This window comes from Peromyscus californicus, unplaced genomic scaffold (genome assembly GCF_007827085.1).
Source record: "Peromyscus californicus insignis strain IS unplaced genomic scaffold, ASM782708v3 Scaffold_10__1_contigs__length_136768540, whole genome shotgun sequence".
Lineage (NCBI taxonomy): Eukaryota > Metazoa > Chordata > Mammalia > Rodentia > Cricetidae > Peromyscus > Peromyscus californicus.
The window spans coordinates 110,725,680-110,742,116 of record NW_026294391.1 but is presented as its reverse complement, the minus strand read 5'-3'; the positions used below and the strand labels follow the sequence as shown (position 1 = coordinate 110,742,116).

Sequence of the window (16,437 nt, the reverse complement as noted above, 5' to 3'; positions counted from 1 at the left end):
GTTCCTTTCTGGTCGGGGAAGGTGTATGGTGGATAAAGGAATTCTGCCTTCAGGGAATAGCAGCCCACTGTGGCTGCTAGTAACCCCACATAACGGGCAAGACTTCCCACAAAAGAGGGGGGAACCATCTCAATCCATCCATAAATTCATCAGGTGTGGTGGCACAAAGAATGGAACCCAGGTTGGGGAGGGGAATTGGGTGGGAGGGAATCTGGTGTCTGTCCAGCTGTTCCATAGAGTCCCCCCTCGGTTTGGCCCTCATTATAACTGTTCTGAAGCCTAACAGAACTCTCCTTTCTACCCTCACCCCTTGGAACCCGGAACCAGATGACAATGTGTCCACCTCACAAAATGTGTCATCTACTGAAGTCCTGTTCAATGTGGAATCTCCCAACGACGTCCTGGATGAGAAGCAGATCTGTAAGTGTGAAGTCAAAGTACCTGACTTCAAGGTGACCAACAGTCCTCTTTGCATCTTCACAGTCGATTTTCAGGCACATGCGCATCAGGTCTAGGGATTCCCATCCATCAGTATGCATGGGAAGAAACTCAGGCCCGGGCTGACAGGAGAGGGTCAGGAAGGCACCGGAGACAAGGGCAAGATGGCCAGGAAAATGTTGGTGTTATTTCACCAGTTTTTTGACAAATATACATACAACAAAATGTTATCACCTTAGTCATTTTGAAGGGTCCACCTCAGCAATGGTAAGTGGTTTCACATTGTTGAGCAGCTGTCTTTGCCATCTCTAAAGTCCTCTACATCTGAGAAAACAGAATGAATAATCCTTTGAAATATTTTTATTATTTTTTTTCTTTTTTCTTTTTTTTTTTGGAGCTGAGGACCGAACCCAGGGCCTGGCGCTTGCTAGGCAAGCACTCTCCCACTGAGCTAAATCCCCAACCTCATTTATTAAATTTTAAATTATATTTTGTGTAGGGGCGTATGCATATGCCATGACGTGAGTGTGGAGGTCAGAGGACAAATTCTCTCCTCCCATCGTGCGGGTCCTGGGGATCAAATTCAGATCATAAGACTTGGCAGCAAGTGCCTTACCCATAGAACTGCCTCTCAGCCCCTGCTGCCTGTTCTTGAAGGCCAGATTCTAAGAGGGTGCAGATGCCTGTTGATCCTCTATGGCCTCTAGCTCCTTAGAAGACCGCCCCCCCCCCCCCCCAGGCAGCGCGCCTCTTAATTCCTTGTCTAAAAGGTACTCAGATGCTTCCAAAGAGTCCCCCCACTCAATTGCCCTTGCCCAAGGGGGTACTATGACATAATTGAGGACAAAAATAATCTCTGAGGCTAAAGAAAATTTCTCCCCTTGCCTCTCACTAATATTCAGCCAGGACTCAACAGATACTGACTGAGTGCCAACATGTACCCCTGGTGCTGTGTGACCATGGCACATGACTTGCCGTTTCTCAGTTTCCTAATCAGGAAAGCAGAGGAATTGGGCTTAATGCTTTCTGAAGTTCTTTTGGGTTGTCAGATGAGTGGATGACTAAATCCTTCAAGTCCTTTCTCCGAATGCAGCCTGGACCTTCCCTTCCCCACTACTGGTAGTGAGCGATAAATATAGCCGTGGTGATTGGGGCAGATCGATGTGTACAGCTCCGCAGATGTTCCCTCCCTTCTTGGGGTGAGACCCCCCGAGGCAGCTTTAGGTGCGTCCTATGGCTGGGGCTGTGGAGAATGGCACCCCCATCATCCCCCATGCCGAGCATATTCCTCTGGAGCCACAGCACTAGAGAAGAAAGATGAAGGCCCTCTTTGCCCTTGGCTCTGCCCACCACGGCCCTTTCTTCTTGCAGTCAGCACACCTGAAATACTTCAAGACTCAGACTCTGCACAGGCCATCAGTCTGCCCAACCTCCTGTTTTCTGCCTCGGAACCTGAAGAGCCGAAGAAGACAAGCGATGCTGGGGACCAGAAGGAACAGTCTCGGGAGGAGAGGGTCTCCAGAGAGGAAAGTCCTAAGAAGACGGGGAAGTCAAGGAAGAGAAGTAAGGCCGTGGGAGAGTCTATACTCGTCTTTGGTAGGGAAAGCCTTGGAGGACTTGGAGGCCCAAGGACTGAGTGGCTTGAGGCTCACAGGGGCATTAAGTGGATGATATATCTCTTTGGTCCAGCAAGGATGATCTAAAGGTCACTGTTCTGTAAGTCTTGGCTTCGTTAGGGGTCCATCCCAAAGCCTGGCCTTTCTCATGCTTCTCCTGTCTGTTCAGCACATTCATAAACTCCTCTAGCAATGCCAATAGTCTTGGTTGGTTGGCTCCTAGGTTGGGTGTTGGGACACCAGGCCTAGACTCCTGGCTAGTTCCTGGACTTTGGGGGCCTTCACATAAAAATGAGTCATGCTGTATGCTTATCTAGATTCTATTGCACTTATGAAACAGGCCATCTATGCAAGGACTTTGGGCTTTCCCAAGCTCCTGTGTTATTGATTTACTTAGGGGAGGGCTGCTTGATACTGCATCAGAATGCCTACTCCTGTCTCTGTACTACACTGACCTGCACCACACAGACACCTTAAGGCTGTCTCCCATCCCAAAAGTTAGGTCAGGAATTTCTGGCCTAGCTGTTCTTCTAAAGGCACCCATTGTGCAGACCTTGCATCTCCCTTGTGGTAGCCTTGATGTGGAGTTAACTTTAGGGACTGAAATGGATGGGGCAGATACCTGGTGGCTGTGGATCTGGAGGATTGGATGGACCTCCTGCCTTAGTGACCTAGCTCGCCCATGGTGGTTGGTCCTGTCATATGCAGCTTGCCCAGCTAACTTGGACCTCAGCTTTCTGCTTACCCACTTTCTCCTCACAGGCCGGAAGACAAAGAACAGCCGAAGTACCTCACCTGTCACTGATCCCAGCATGCCCATACGGAAGAAATCCAAGGATGGCAAAGGTAGAGCTGGAGCTCAGATGAGATGGGCAGGGTGCCCCTTAATTTCAGACCTGAGCTGCCCCTCACTGTCTACCCCTCTGCAGGCAGCACCATTTACCTGTGGGAGTTCCTCCTGGCTCTTCTGCAAGACAGAAACACCTGCCCCAAGTACATCAAGTGGACCCAGCGAGAGAAAGGCATCTTCAAGTTGGTGGATTCCAAGGCTGTGTCCAAGCTGTGGGGCAAGCAGAAAAACAAGCCTGACATGAACTATGAGACCATGGGCCGGGCTCTAAGGTAGGAGTTGTGGAGACATAAGATTCCTGCCCCGAGGGATTACTAAGATTTCCTGTGCCCAAGGAGGCTCTCCCACTTGAAGGAAGGCCTGACCAGTCCCCTCTAGGATGTGGATCAACACTCCCTTTTTCTTCTTCAAGACTCCTCTTGCATGTCTGTGTTGAAAGGGTGCTTTAGCTCCACACACACCCAATCCCCTCACATTGCGGAAGCCAGAGATGGCCTTGAGTTGTCCCAGATGGGTTCTCAGGCCATTGTTGAATTGTTGAATCTCCACGGTCCATCCTTTGCTCATTTCCATTCACTCAGCCACTGTCCTCAGCCGCAAAGCAGTGTGGGGGTTGGCACTGAAGATCCCTTTTTGTACATCTGCTAGACTGTAAAAACTTCAAGTGTCCTACAAAGCTCTTTGTGTCTAAGAGTTGGCCATTCCTCCCACCCCACCCCTGGACTGCTGCTCCCCAGCCTGCCTCAGTCCCATGCTTGCCCTGCCATAGAGACTAGCGTGTGGGGCAGATGGAGAGACAGGGCCTCCTTCTTCAACTCTGCTGAAGCCAGCAATCCCCTTTCTGTCCTTCCAGATATTACTACCAAAGAGGAATCCTGGCCAAAGTGGAAGGGCAGAGGCTGGTCTACCAGTTTAAGGAGATGCCTAAGGACTTGGTGGTGATCGAGGATGAGGAGGAGAGCGCTGAAACACCGGAAGCCCCTCCCCAGGCCTCTACTTCGTCCACTTCGTCCACACCCTCCACCAGCACCATCCGGAGAGCCAGCTCCAGGGTTGGAACCAGAACCTCCTCCCAGGACAAGGATAGCCCTTCCTGGGAGAAGCCAAAGGTTCACCACACTGGTCTCCAGCCGTCCGCAAACCTGGAGTTAGGGCTGTCTGTGGACGAGGAGGTTCCCACGACCTCCACCATGCTTATCTCTCCACTACAGAGCCAGGCCAAGCTCACCAAAACTGTGAGGTAAGGGCACCAAAGTAATCGGAGTCTTCTTTAGTACCTCATGCTGTGTGGAGGGGGCCAGTTGTCACCTTCCTGTGAAGCTCGGCTGTGTTTCCAGTTTTGTGAGATCTTAACAGAACCCACTGAGAAGCAAGCAGAGCACGTCCTGTTCAAGAGAGGAGTGATGGGGCTGGAGAGATGACTCAGTGGTTAAGAGTTCGAACTGCTCTTGCAGAGGGCCCAGGTTTGGTTCCCAGCATGTAGATTGGGTAGCTCACAACCACCTGTAACTCCAGCTCCAGACGACCTGGCACCCTCTTTTGGTCTCACTGGGCATGGCATACACACACACACACACACACACACACACACACACACACACACACACACACACACACACACAAAATAAATAAAATAAAATAAAAAATAAAAAAATGAAAGTAAAAATTAACGAAGTAATTTTTTTTGTTTTGTTTTGTTTTTGTTTTTCGAGACAAGGTTTCTCTGTGTAGCTTTGCGCCTTTCCTGGATCTTGCTCTGTAGTCCAGGCTGGCCTCGAACTCATAGAGATCTGCCTGGCTCTGCCCCCCGAGTGCTGGGATTAAAGGCGTGCGCCACCACCGCCCGGCAATTTTTTAACCATAAAAATGCAATTAAAAAATAAATCTTTAGCGAGCAAGAGAGAGAAACCTGACTTGCCTGAGATCTCATGCCAGGGTAATCCAACGTCAGCACTTCACTTGGGGAAGATATATATGGCTGTTCTTGTGACACTGGAGTGTGTCCTCAGAAGCCATCTAGGGCTTCTCCATCTGGACCCATGCCACTAAGTCTCACACTTCACAAATGATTACGTGTGTTGCAGACGTAACACTGCCTTCCATGCCTCTTGGCAAGCACTCACTCTCTTTGATGCTAAGGGACCTACAGTTCTCTCTGGAGAGATTGGATTTGGGGCCGTGTCTGCACCTCCTGCTACATTGGTTTGGGTCATGGGGACAGTCTTTAGAGGAGGGGAAGCAGTCGAGTAGTATGTGGAGGAACGTGAGCTCTAGGTTTCACAAGGCTTGCTTGCCAAGTCCTTGCTCCAGTCTTTACTAGCTCTGGGCTGTGAACTGTGTACCTCCGTTTCCTCAGACTGTACAGTTAGGTGATGCTTATTCAGTTCATGGGTGGTTTTGAAGTTTAAACAGTGTCAGTCTTCTAGAACAATCTCTGACCTATACACATTAATAAATATTAGCTAGGGTAATAAAGGCACAGCATATGCATAGCTCCATTCCTCCGGTGCCCTCATTCCTAGCCAGTTAGGGTGCTTCCGGCCTTACCCAGCTCTGTTTTCTGTTTCTTCTCAGTACTTCTTCAGTGCCCAGTAACATCCACCTGGGAGTGGCCCCTGTGGGACCGGGCTCCACCGTCACCCTGCAGACCATCCCGCTGACTACGGTGCTGACCAATGGGCCTCCCGCCAGTACTACTGCTCCTACTCAACTGGTTCTCCAGAGTGTTCCACAGGTGTCAACGTTCAAGGACACCTTCACTTTGCAGGCCTCCTTCCCCCTGAACACCAGTTTCCAGGAGAACCAGGTGGCAACCCAAGGGGCCCCATTGATCCTCAGTGGCCTCCCTCAACTTTTGGCTGGGGCTAACCATCCGAGCAACCCAGTACCCTCCCAGGTCATAGGTGCTGGGTCAGCAGGGCCTAGCTCTCAGCCCCCTGGGACTGTCATTGCTGCCTTTATTAGGACTTCTGGTGGCACATCAGTGCCTGGGGTAAAGGAGGGGCCCTTGAGGTCCCCCTCATATGTGCAGGGTGTGGTGACTGGGCCCCCTGTGGAGGGGCTGTTGGTTCCTGAGGAGACCCTGAGAGAGCTCCTGAGAGATCAGGCCCATCTTCAGCCACTTCAGGGTCAGGTGCTTTCAAGGGCTTCCCACAACCTGAGCCTTGTGGGGAACCAGACGTTCTCTCCCCCCAGCCGCCCCACTGTTGGGCTAACCCCCGTGGCTGAACTGGAGCTCTCATCAGGCTCGGGGTCCCTGCTTGTAGCTGAGCCTAGTGTGAGCACATCTGGGAGCCTGCTGACCAGATCTCCAACCCCAGCCCCTTTCTCCCCATTCAACCCCACTTCCCTCATTAAGATGGAGCCTCATGACATATAAACAAAGGGATCAAAAGTATGACCTACAAGGCAAAATTGTGAAGCATTTTCATGTGGACTTAAATAAATACCTGCCCTTACGTCTAATGGGGTGGAATACATTTGATACCAAGTCCCCAGGCCTGTTTTGACATCGCCATGATCAAACTATGCCCAGCTCAAGCATCCCTGGCATCAGACCATGGCCTTCAAGAGCACTAGGGAATAGATATACTCTTGGAAGGATAATGGGCTAACTTGGTGATGGAGGGAAAGCCCCAAGCCAGGAAACAGCGTGTGGCCAGAGCTGGTCAGAGGCCGCATGGGAAGAGTTAAGCCTGGTCATACTTCGTTATCTCTATTCCCTACGCAGGGAACTTACCATCCCATATGTGAATATCTTCGTACGCATTTGTGTGCACTTGTGGATCTGTGTCTTCATTTCTTTGAGGAGGATGGGATGTCGATGTCAGGTCTTTTCTTCAAGTAAGTGTGTGTGCGTGTGCTTGTATGTGTGCATGTGTCCGTCCATTCCTAGGTCAGCCACAGACATGAGGCAGTTTTAAGAGAAAGCTCTCTCTCTCTCTCTCTCTCTCTCTCTCTCTCTCTCTCTCTCTCTCTCTCTCTCTCTCTCTCTCTCCCACACACACACCCCTGCTAGCCACAATGCCATTCTGAGACTAGAAAGTGGCAGTTGGATGCCCCCAGTCTAGAGAGATGTCACAGAGATGGAACAGGTCTAGGTAGGAGAGCTTCACTGGGTGCACATGCCAGAGGACATTGCTAAGGACAAGAGGTCACGTGTGTTAACAGCATAGCGGAGGGAAAGGAGCACACCTAGCCGTGGGAGCAATTGCTTGCCATAGTCACATTGCCATCAGGCTGGAACCTGGAGTACTTCCCTGAAGGTTGTGGAGCAAAGTACTTCCCTATAGTTAGCCCCAATGATAAACCCCCAGCCAGGCCTGAATGGACTGAATGCTTGTGGCCAGGGCTCTTGGCTGCTTGTGGAAGGTCGGCCTTGTGCTTGACAATAGCTTTGCTTGGCACAGTGCTCTTCATTCCCTATCTCAGGTTCCCTCCTCATTCCGTTTGCCCTGAGATGTTCCACCTGGCACGAGTTGCTGAGGCTAGTGGGGTGGCACTCCATCTCCAGCCACACAGTTCTGCTCTCTACCCCACCCTCTCCCTCTCACAGTGGCTGTGAAAGACTTCAGGTGGACCGTTGCTTTTCATCCCCGGCTGTCCCACCTAACCCAGTTCTTCCTTCACCAAGAAGACAGAGCTAGCACACCTAAGTTCCCATAGCTCCCATCCGCACTACTCGACTCTTTGCTTCTATTCTGTATCTGCAAAGGGTTCTCCTAATCTCTCTTAAGTCAGCCTCTCAGCTGAGGGCCTCCGTCTCCCTTCCTTGAATCTGCTTGCCTCTCTCCTACCAGGTTTAGGGGCAATGCTTAGAGATGTCGGGCCCAGAAGCAACTCTAGCCTCTGGTGAATTTGGTTAATGTGAACCAGTGCTCCAGGACCTTTGCTATGTCCTCTGTGCCAAAGCACCCACTTGACCTAACTACCTCCCTGGCTGGTCATCATTCTCCTCTACTGTTCTGTCTCCTTCCCTGGGGGAAGGAACCATCTGTGGTTATGCAGGTGCATTTGCTACATTCCCAGCAATTGGCACTGAAGTGTCTGTGCTAATAAAGTCAGCTTATGATGGCAATCTCTTGATTGTTGGAAATAAGCATCTTGAGAAAAGTTCAGCATTGTTGTTGCTGTTATTGTTGCTGTCGTTGTATTTGGGTTTTAGTTTTTTGAGACAGTATCTCATATAGTCGTTGTTGGCTTCGAACTTGCTATGTAGGTGAAGATGACCTTGAAATTCTGGTTCTCTTGCTTCCACCTTGTGATGCTAGAATTGCAGGTGTGTAGCACCATGCCCAGTTTTTGTGCTTCTGTAGATCAAACCCAGGGCTTTGTGCAGGCTAGACAAGCATGCTTATCAATTGTGCTACACCCCCAGCTCAGCCAGTTTTAATGAGCACAAAGGCACAGTGTGAGTTGGGGTGGTCCTGCAGCAACCTGGAATGTAATATCTGTATATACTTCCTAACTTTAAGGAAATTATCTTAGGGCCATCAAAACTTTTTATAGTACAATCATCTTCTCCATGGTTCTCAGTCCTTGTTAGCCCACACTTGCCGTGCGTCCACCTATTGTACTTTGTTTCTGTGTGGGCTCCTCATCATCTCTTTATATGTGGGTGTTCTCCAAGGATCCCACCATTGTCATGGGCCAGGCCTTTGAAATGAGTTTGCAATCCAGAGCCTACTTTTCTAAGTCCGTGGCTCACAGCTCTAGTGAGCTGCTTCCTGACCTAGACTTGAGATCTCTGAGATGTCTGGTGGCTACCTGCACGTGACCCTGTCCCTCTCCTTATCTCCTGACATCCAGCCTGCCTTCATTCCCAGAGCATGCAGCCTAGCTCATGCTGCTCAGCACCCTGTCCAGTGTGACTTCTCAGTACTTCTCATCTCGCAGGCCACTTATTCTGTCCTTTTCTGCTAAAAGGCCTTCAGTGAGTCCTGGCCCGCAGGTAGGGCCAAGATTTCAAATACCCTCCAGGCTTTTCTAGAGGCCTAGCATTAACCCTTTAGTTTCTTAGTCATGACATGGCCCAAGGGGTCCTGCAGGAATTGGGGAGCATTTGGAGAGCTATGGGCAGTAATTCTAGAAAGATCTGAAATTTGGTGTCAGCCTCACCAGGAAACAAAGCTCAAAGCTGGTGGTCCTGTGTAATATTCCCCACCCCACTCCAAGGTACTGCTCCAAAAGGATTCCCTAGTCTTTGAATTTATTACTGCCATAAATTCCCACCTATCGTTTTCTTTCCTGGGTTCTGTTCAACCAAAATGTCTTCTCTCCTCACTGACAACTAAAAATTGTGTCTCAAGACTGAATTCGGTAGAAGCAGCCAGTTCTTAAGTTTAATTCTTTTTTTTTTTTTTTTTTGGTTTTTTCGAGACAGGGTTTTTCTCTGTGTAGCTTTGCGCCTTTCCTGGAACTCACTTGGTAGTCCAGGCTGGCCTTGAACTCACAGAGATCCGCCTGGCTCTGCCTCCCGAGTGCTGGGATTAAAGGCGTGCGCCACCACCGCCCGGCTAAGTTTAATTCTTAAACTTGTAACTGCCACTTGATGGGCAGGCGATTATAAACAGCCTGTGACATCTCTATCATAATCACAAACTGTTACATAGACCTTAAGTTTAGATCCGGACCTATTTAGTCGTGTGTGTGTGTGTGTGTGTGTGTGTGTGTGTGTGTGTGTGTGTGTGATCTCATGAGGGATAGGCATCACTGTGTCACCACAAAATGGGGCAGACTACATAGCAGATGAGCATCAATGACTAGTTACTGATTGATCTGATGAGAGATGGGGACCTAGAGGTAGGTGACTCCTGTCCTCCCCTCTCCTCAGACAGTTACCCCGGGTGCTTCACTGCCCTGGGCCTGCTATTCCTGGCTCAGTGCCCGCCACGGTACACCCCGTCCCCTATCTTAACACCCAAGATTTATATTACTTTGAACATCCTCTGATCCTAAAGACACCTCCCTGTCTGGTTTCTTTTCTACACAAAGTGTTAAACTAGCTACCCAGGTAACTAGCCCTTGCTGACAAGAGTTCTGGAAGAGACTAGAGGAGAACCTCAGGAGAAAGATTTACTTTAAGCAGAGTCAGGTGGCAGAAATAGCCCGGCTTTTGTGATGGCCTAATGGAGTCAGGAGTCAAGTGAAGATCTGCACCTCCCAGCGGCTGTGTTTCCCTCCCCCTGGCTCCCACAGCACTTTGTATATACCTCTTATTGTAGCACATTGTATGTAGTTCCTTAATTGTGTTTATGTACGTTTCCCCTCCAATAGACTGTGAGCTCCTCCAGGACAGGGGCTGTGTGCTAGTCAATGATGTATCCCCAGCACCTAGCCACAGTGCCTGACACACAGTAGGTGCTCAATAAATGTTTATTGAAAAGATGAATGAGTCCAGATTCCAATTGTGCAACCTTCTGCATGACAGCAGGAAGAGGACAGGTAGGCCAATCCTACCACAATGTTTTGTTTTGATGTCATTGGGGGAAGGGGGGGGGGTCTCATGGAGCCCACCCTGACTATGTGACCCCGTTCTGAGATTACATACATTCGTTGCCAAAACCGTTTATTTGGTGCTGAAGATGGAACCCAGAGCTTCCTGTATGCTGGACAAACACTCTACCAACTGAGCTACATCCGCGGCCCCTACTACAGGATTTTGACCCATCACACAACATTTCAGGCAGCTACTCCCTTTACCCACATGTTTATTTACCGTTGGGTTCACCAGGAGCTCAGAGTTGCTTTCGAATATGCTTTGCTGACAGGTGACTCCCAAACAACTGCCACTGTCTCCCTTCCAGCGACTGCATCAGCACTATTTCCTCATCCCTGGGTGGAACTGAGGTAGAAATGTCACTCCCCCACCCCCTCCTCGGGCGGGGACAAACAAGTTTTTCTGATGGTCACAAGCTTGCTGACTGTACTCGGAAAGGCAGTTGCCTAGGGCTTTGGAGTCTCTGGTCCCAGGGTGAGCCAACTTTGGGCTCCCAGCCTCAGCTGCCTCCTCTCGCCTGTGCCTCGTGCGCCGGATATAGAAGCCAATATCCAGCAGGTGGCGCTGTGGAGCCGGCGGTGGTGGGCCAGCCAGGCGGAGCCCGGGGAGGGAGGGGCGGCCAGGGCGTGGCCCACCGCTCCCAGAGGATCGGGCTAAGCGGGCGTCTTCCTGTCCCTTGACCATGTTTCTCTGACTCCCTGGGAGGTTTTGGTTCCCGCCGACAACCACCCTAGCTCTGGAGCTTCGAACTTTACCCTCGGTCCTCTTTCCTTCCCAGGAGAGTTCAGCTGTCCACGAAATGTCTCCTCCTCATTGGCCAACCGCTCCCTGGCCCCGCCCCCAGCCTCACGTTCTCGCAGGTGAGCAAGAGTCTGCTGGCCTCCTTGGCTCCCTGCACTCTCCCTAGAACAGCAAAAGCAAGCTCCGGGCCATCACCAATCCCTCGACAGGCCCTAGATCTAATGCTCCTCTCTCCTTGGCCTGTCTAGCGACACTTTCATGAACCACCACTTTCTCTCTTGAAATGGGAGAATGATCGAGGCATGTGTCTGCAGCTTGAACCCAAGCTCCGGGAGGAGGGGCCCTGAGCCTGGGAGGATCATGTATCCAGTGGTCGGGGGCCCCCCTAATAGTGGAAACTATCCCTCTAAGGGGGAAACATAGAACCAGGCCTGCCCTCCTGAATCCAGCATGCCTGAACATTTGGTGACTCCCTTATAGTGGTCCAGGATGCCTTGGGCATACCTGACTCTTTGAAAACACGTCAAGACCCGACACAATAAAATGCCTAACAGACTTCCTTATTAGACCAGATTATGAAAGCGGCAACGTACTGCCCAGTTCACCTCTCTCCATCACCTCTATCATCTAGGGACCAGGCATGAAAATCCAGAAGCTGATAGGGATGCTTTCAACACCAGAAGAGGACCATCCTGGCAAGATCAATACTAACTGACATTGGCACAGGGGGAACTGACTTCAGCAAAACTCTTATTTTGTTCTTTATAAAGTCTCATCTATCCAGAGTTTGGTAAACTGAGCGCCCACTGGAAAGATTAGGCTCTCAAGCAAGGTGCACAGTAGTGAGCGGTATTAGCTCTTCCCTATTCCACACAGGAAAGCACTCAAAGAACTTTTAATTAAGAGGCCACCAGCTGGGGCTGGAGAGATGGCCCAACAGTTAAGAGCACTGGCTGCTCTTCCAGAGGACACCGGTTTAATTCCCAGTACCCACATGGCAGCTCACAACTGTCTAACCCCAGATTTAAGAGGCCACTAGCTTTAGTATCAGTCCATGCTTCCAGCCTTGATTCTCATAACCTGACAATGGTCTCCAGTTAATGTGTGGGTAAAAAAAACCCCTAAGCATGAAAATATGAAACTGCTGTTGACTCTTTTAAAAATTCTCCTCTCCAAGCCTTTGCTCAGATTGTGCCCTCAATCCAAACATCACCCCCTGACAACTATTTATACTAAGTATACACCACTCGTCATCTCTCCCAGGCCATGTGTTCCAATCATCCAGGTGCCCTTGTCCAGCCCTTTGAGCTCCCACAGCATTTTGGGCCTATCTGAATACTGTCAAACCACAACATACATGGCTTCTGTAACCTCCTGACATGCCTGACTTCTGAACTGCAAGTTCCTTTTTGTTGAGACAAGGTCTCATCTGTGTAGCCCAAGCTGACCTCAAATCCTCCTGCCTCTGTCTTTCAGAGAAGTGGGATTACAGGCATGCATTACCACACCTTGCTTGTTGTTTTGGGACAGGGTCTTGCCATATCTCCCTGGCTTGACCTAGAATTCACAGCAATCCATCTGCCTCAATGCCCCACTCCCTCAAGCTGGGATTATGGGCATGTGCCACCATGTATGCTTGCCTTTTTATTGCAAGTTTCAAATAGAGGATGGACCTGAAATTGGAAACACTATGGGGTGTTTGGGATGACCTGTGATCAGAAAGTGGGGAGGGGAACAGCAGTGAGGCAGATTAGTGTTGTGCTCCTGTATGTGGGCAGACTCAAGCAGAAGCAAGTTTCTGAGGTGTGGGTAAGGAGAGCACTTAAGTTTACTCCTGGACAATGACTGGACTCCAAGAAGCCAGACACATCATTCCTATGGCCTGCCCACTCAAGCTACAGTGAGAGGCCCCAAAGACACAGAGCTTAAAAGTTTGTAGGATCCAGACCTTCAGAAAATCTCTCACTCAAAGACACATTCTGGGGCCTGCAGACAGTTTTAACTTCTGTTTATCGAAAAGTGGGAGTAATTGTAAAACCAGGGACAGGTGTCTTGCATTTATAGCTAGGTCATTGGAAACTAGAATCATGGAGAGCCAGCACTGCTCATGTGGGCAGGTAAGGCACTGGTACAGCAGTGAAGGCTAGCAAGGGTAAGGGCAGGCTGGGGAATTACAGTGTAGCCAGGTGGATAGTCCCAGCATGAAGAGGAATCAGCGGGCAGATAATTTCCGACTGGATTAGGGAGGACCGCACCACCACCCAGCACCCATAGGGGGCCTCTCCCCTATTCCTGTTACTCCAGTTGCAAACAAGGAATGCTCTTCCCACATCATCAGGTGAAGGCAACCCCAAGTTGACCATTTTACACTCAGGTGGGCAGGGGCCCTGGGACATGCCCATCCTTCCTTTCCAGATTCCCACCCCGACCTAATGACCCAACGCTCTGTCTTGCCTTGCCTTCACCCACTGTATCCGTAGGGACCACGTATCTCCCCAAAAACCACCAAGAGGAGGAGTGTGAAGACAGGAGACAAAGGCCCTGACACAGGTTTTTCAGTATGCAAGTGTTTTTGACTCCTCAGCCAGTGGCTGAAAACGAAACATAAAGGGCAGCCAGAGTACACACCCAAATGCAAAACAAAGTAAAGGCCAACAGAAAACAAAATAAACCACACAGTATCGTAAATCCCAACACAACAAAGAAACTTGAAGTCCAAACCCCCTCAACTTTATATATATATATATGTGTGTGTGTGTGTGTACGTATATATATATATACACACACACACACACACACATATATATATATATATAAAACTTTGTTGTTGTTAAAAAGGGAAAACAATTGTTCAAAACCAATTGGGCAGGATGGTGGAGCTGTCCTACAGAAGGGGGCCCAGAAAATCCCCATGGGAACAAAATCACACACAGTTAAAAGAAACAATGCTCCTAAATGGGTCAGGAGCCTCCAGAGAACAGATTGTCCCATCCCCAAACTGGCTTTTTTTTTTCTTTTTTGTCTTTTTTTTCCATTTTCTTCTTTTGTTGTTGTTTAGCACCTGTACAATAAAACTGTACCATCTCCATCCAGAGCCAACCACAGCAAGGCCCTCCTGCCTTTCGATGGTACATACTCTCTACAAGGATTGTTCGGAAAAATAGCAATCGGTAGAAAAATAAGAAGAGTGGGAAAGACGATGGTATGGAGGGGTGGGGCCATGGAAACAACCCAAGCTCCTCCTCCCCCCACTCTCCTATAACAGATCTAACACTTAGGCTTCTGAGGCCCATGAGCCACTCACTCAGCTCCAAGTCCCCAAGTGGGTGTGGAGCCGGACTAGAGACTAGCCTCTGCCCTTGCCTAGTCAGTCCCAGGGCCCTTTGCGGACTCCAAAGGAGGAGAGTCGGAGAGCCGGGGAAAGGGGGCCGGACTTCTGTGGTAGGGATGGCAGGGCAAAGGCTGGGAGGTGAAAAGGCTCAGTATCTCAAGATGGGGAGGGAGCCCAGGGTAGGTAGGGTGAGGCAAGGAGGGGATGGGTACAGGGCAAAAGATGCCAGGATAACTTCACCCTGTGCACTCTGAGCAGAGCAGTGTGAGGGAAGCACCCTCACCCCTGGGGCCCATTCTCAACCTGCCTTTATTAGAGTAACTCAGGAACCCTCTCCTCAGTACACACTAATCTCAAGATGGCAGAGCTGCTACAAAGGGCAGGGTAGGGCAAAACTGGCAGGGGGTGGGGGAGCACCAAAGGCCAGGGATTTGCCCCCAGCCCCCCAGCTCTGGGCCAGCAGCAGCCAGGATGTTTAGTCATATGATGATGTCCCCCTAGCCTTCCTCACCCTGCTCCCTCCCCAACTGGGGAAAGACTACCTGGGAATAATTTTCTTAGAGGGAGGGAGCATCCCCAAAGCTTATCCAGAAAGAAAAAGGAAAGGAGGTAAAGAAAGTCCCTCAATACAACAAGTTGTCTCAAATCGTCACAGTGATACAGACTTATCAGAAACCAATGAAACAATACAAATTAAATACTAATAAAATAAATACTATGGAAGACAGAAGAGAACAGGGAGATAGGGAGGGGCACTCGAGAGATTTGGGCTCTTCTCATTTCTCCTTAGGACAGGCCACAGCCACCCAGGTCCATGTTTGGTCTTGGTCATAAGCATAGAAGCCAGTCCAAGGGACCCTGGTGCCACCTTCCACCATCTCCAGACCTCTTGTCTTCAGAAGTGGAGTTCAACTTTCCACCCCCATCACCAACCACAACAACAGGGAGATGAGAACTAACTGTAACCCAAAAAACAAAACGAAACAAAAATCCAGTCACTAATGCTGGCATTGATAAGGCGGCTTCTTGTTGGTCCGTATTATTGCCTCATTCTGCAGTCTGGTGCTTGGTGGGGGAGACATAGGCGGTGGGGGAAGGGTGAACTCGGAGGAGAAGAAAGAAGAACGGGGGAGGGGCTGTTTCCGTCAACTGCTCCAAGACTGATATTCCACCTCAGACCCTAGGAGCCGCAGCAGCTCTGGCTCATACTGCACCAGCTCCACAGTCTCAGAAGAACCTGGGGGAGATCTGTCCTCCAAGCTCCCAGGCCTCTCAGCAGGGGTCAGCAGCTGACTTGAGGCCACCTGCCGGTAGAACTCGGCCTTGGGCAGGGTGGTGATTTCAAGGTGCGGGAACCGGGCCTGAAAGATTCTTGAGGAAAGCTTCAGCCTCTTCAGGACATCGGTGAAGAGGAACCAGTTGCAGGGTCTGGAGAGATAAAGGTGGAGTTTAGGGAAGCAGGCTCAGGAGGAAGGGTGGGGGCCCCAGAAGCACCACAGAACGCCAGGGGACCAAGTGACCCCCACTCCCATACTTCTGAGACTCGCTGCTACCTCCCAGGAAAGCACAGGTTTCTGGGATGAGGCTGGGACAACACAATACCTGCCCCAGCTTCTAGCTGAACATCCTTGAGTACTCACTCACCCCATGGGCTAGCTCTTCCATAAAGGGCAAGCCTGGGGAAACAGCTCTCTCAGGGCTTGCTTTCCCTGGGGCCTTAGCCTGTTCCCCCATGGCCTGGCCTTTCCTATCTGCTGGGACCACTTGTTCCTGACCCCGACTCCAGGCAACCCTGCCTAGCTTCTCTCTCCTGACATCACTCTTCCTCACTTGTCCTCCTAGACCTTCCCTCGTGGAGGTGGAGCTGTGGAGAAAGGCCTCAACTGCGGGTAATCCAAAAGGCATTTCTCCTTGGCTCTGGAATGCATTAGACAACTTTTTTCCTCCAGTGCAGCAGCAGCAG

At 50.3% G+C, this 16,437-nt stretch overlaps 2 protein-coding genes across 11 annotated transcripts in view; one reads left to right on the top strand and one right to left on the bottom strand.

Moving 5' to 3' along the window:
- Positions 1–9,262, top strand: part of Elf4 (E74 like ETS transcription factor 4) — a 42,482-nt gene extending 33,220 nt beyond the window's left edge. Inside the window, exons 4-9 of the mRNA XM_052739014.1 lie at positions 328–420; positions 1,810–2,001; positions 2,817–2,900; positions 2,984–3,176; positions 3,758–4,144; positions 5,479–9,262. Coding sequence (XP_052594974.1) covers positions 328–420; positions 1,810–2,001; positions 2,817–2,900; positions 2,984–3,176; positions 3,758–4,144; positions 5,479–6,283 — 1,754 coding nt within the window. The 3' untranslated portion in view covers positions 6,284–9,262. The remainder of the gene's footprint in view (positions 1–327; positions 421–1,809; positions 2,002–2,816; positions 2,901–2,983; positions 3,177–3,757; positions 4,145–5,478) is intronic.
- A 1,002-nt stretch (positions 9,263–10,264) lies between these two features.
- Bcorl1 (BCL6 corepressor like 1) overlaps positions 10,265–16,437 on the bottom strand; it is a 73,839-nt gene continuing 67,666 nt past the window's right edge. For 9 of the 10 annotated variants that reach the window (XM_052738957.1, XM_052738974.1, XM_052738949.1 and 6 more), the window contains one exon: positions 10,265–15,902. In XM_052738957.1, coding sequence (XP_052594917.1) covers positions 15,620–15,902 — 283 coding nt within the window. In that variant the 3' untranslated portion in view covers positions 10,265–15,619. The remainder of the gene's footprint in view (positions 15,903–16,437) is intronic. The other variant, XR_008218387.1, reaches the window with a different exon arrangement.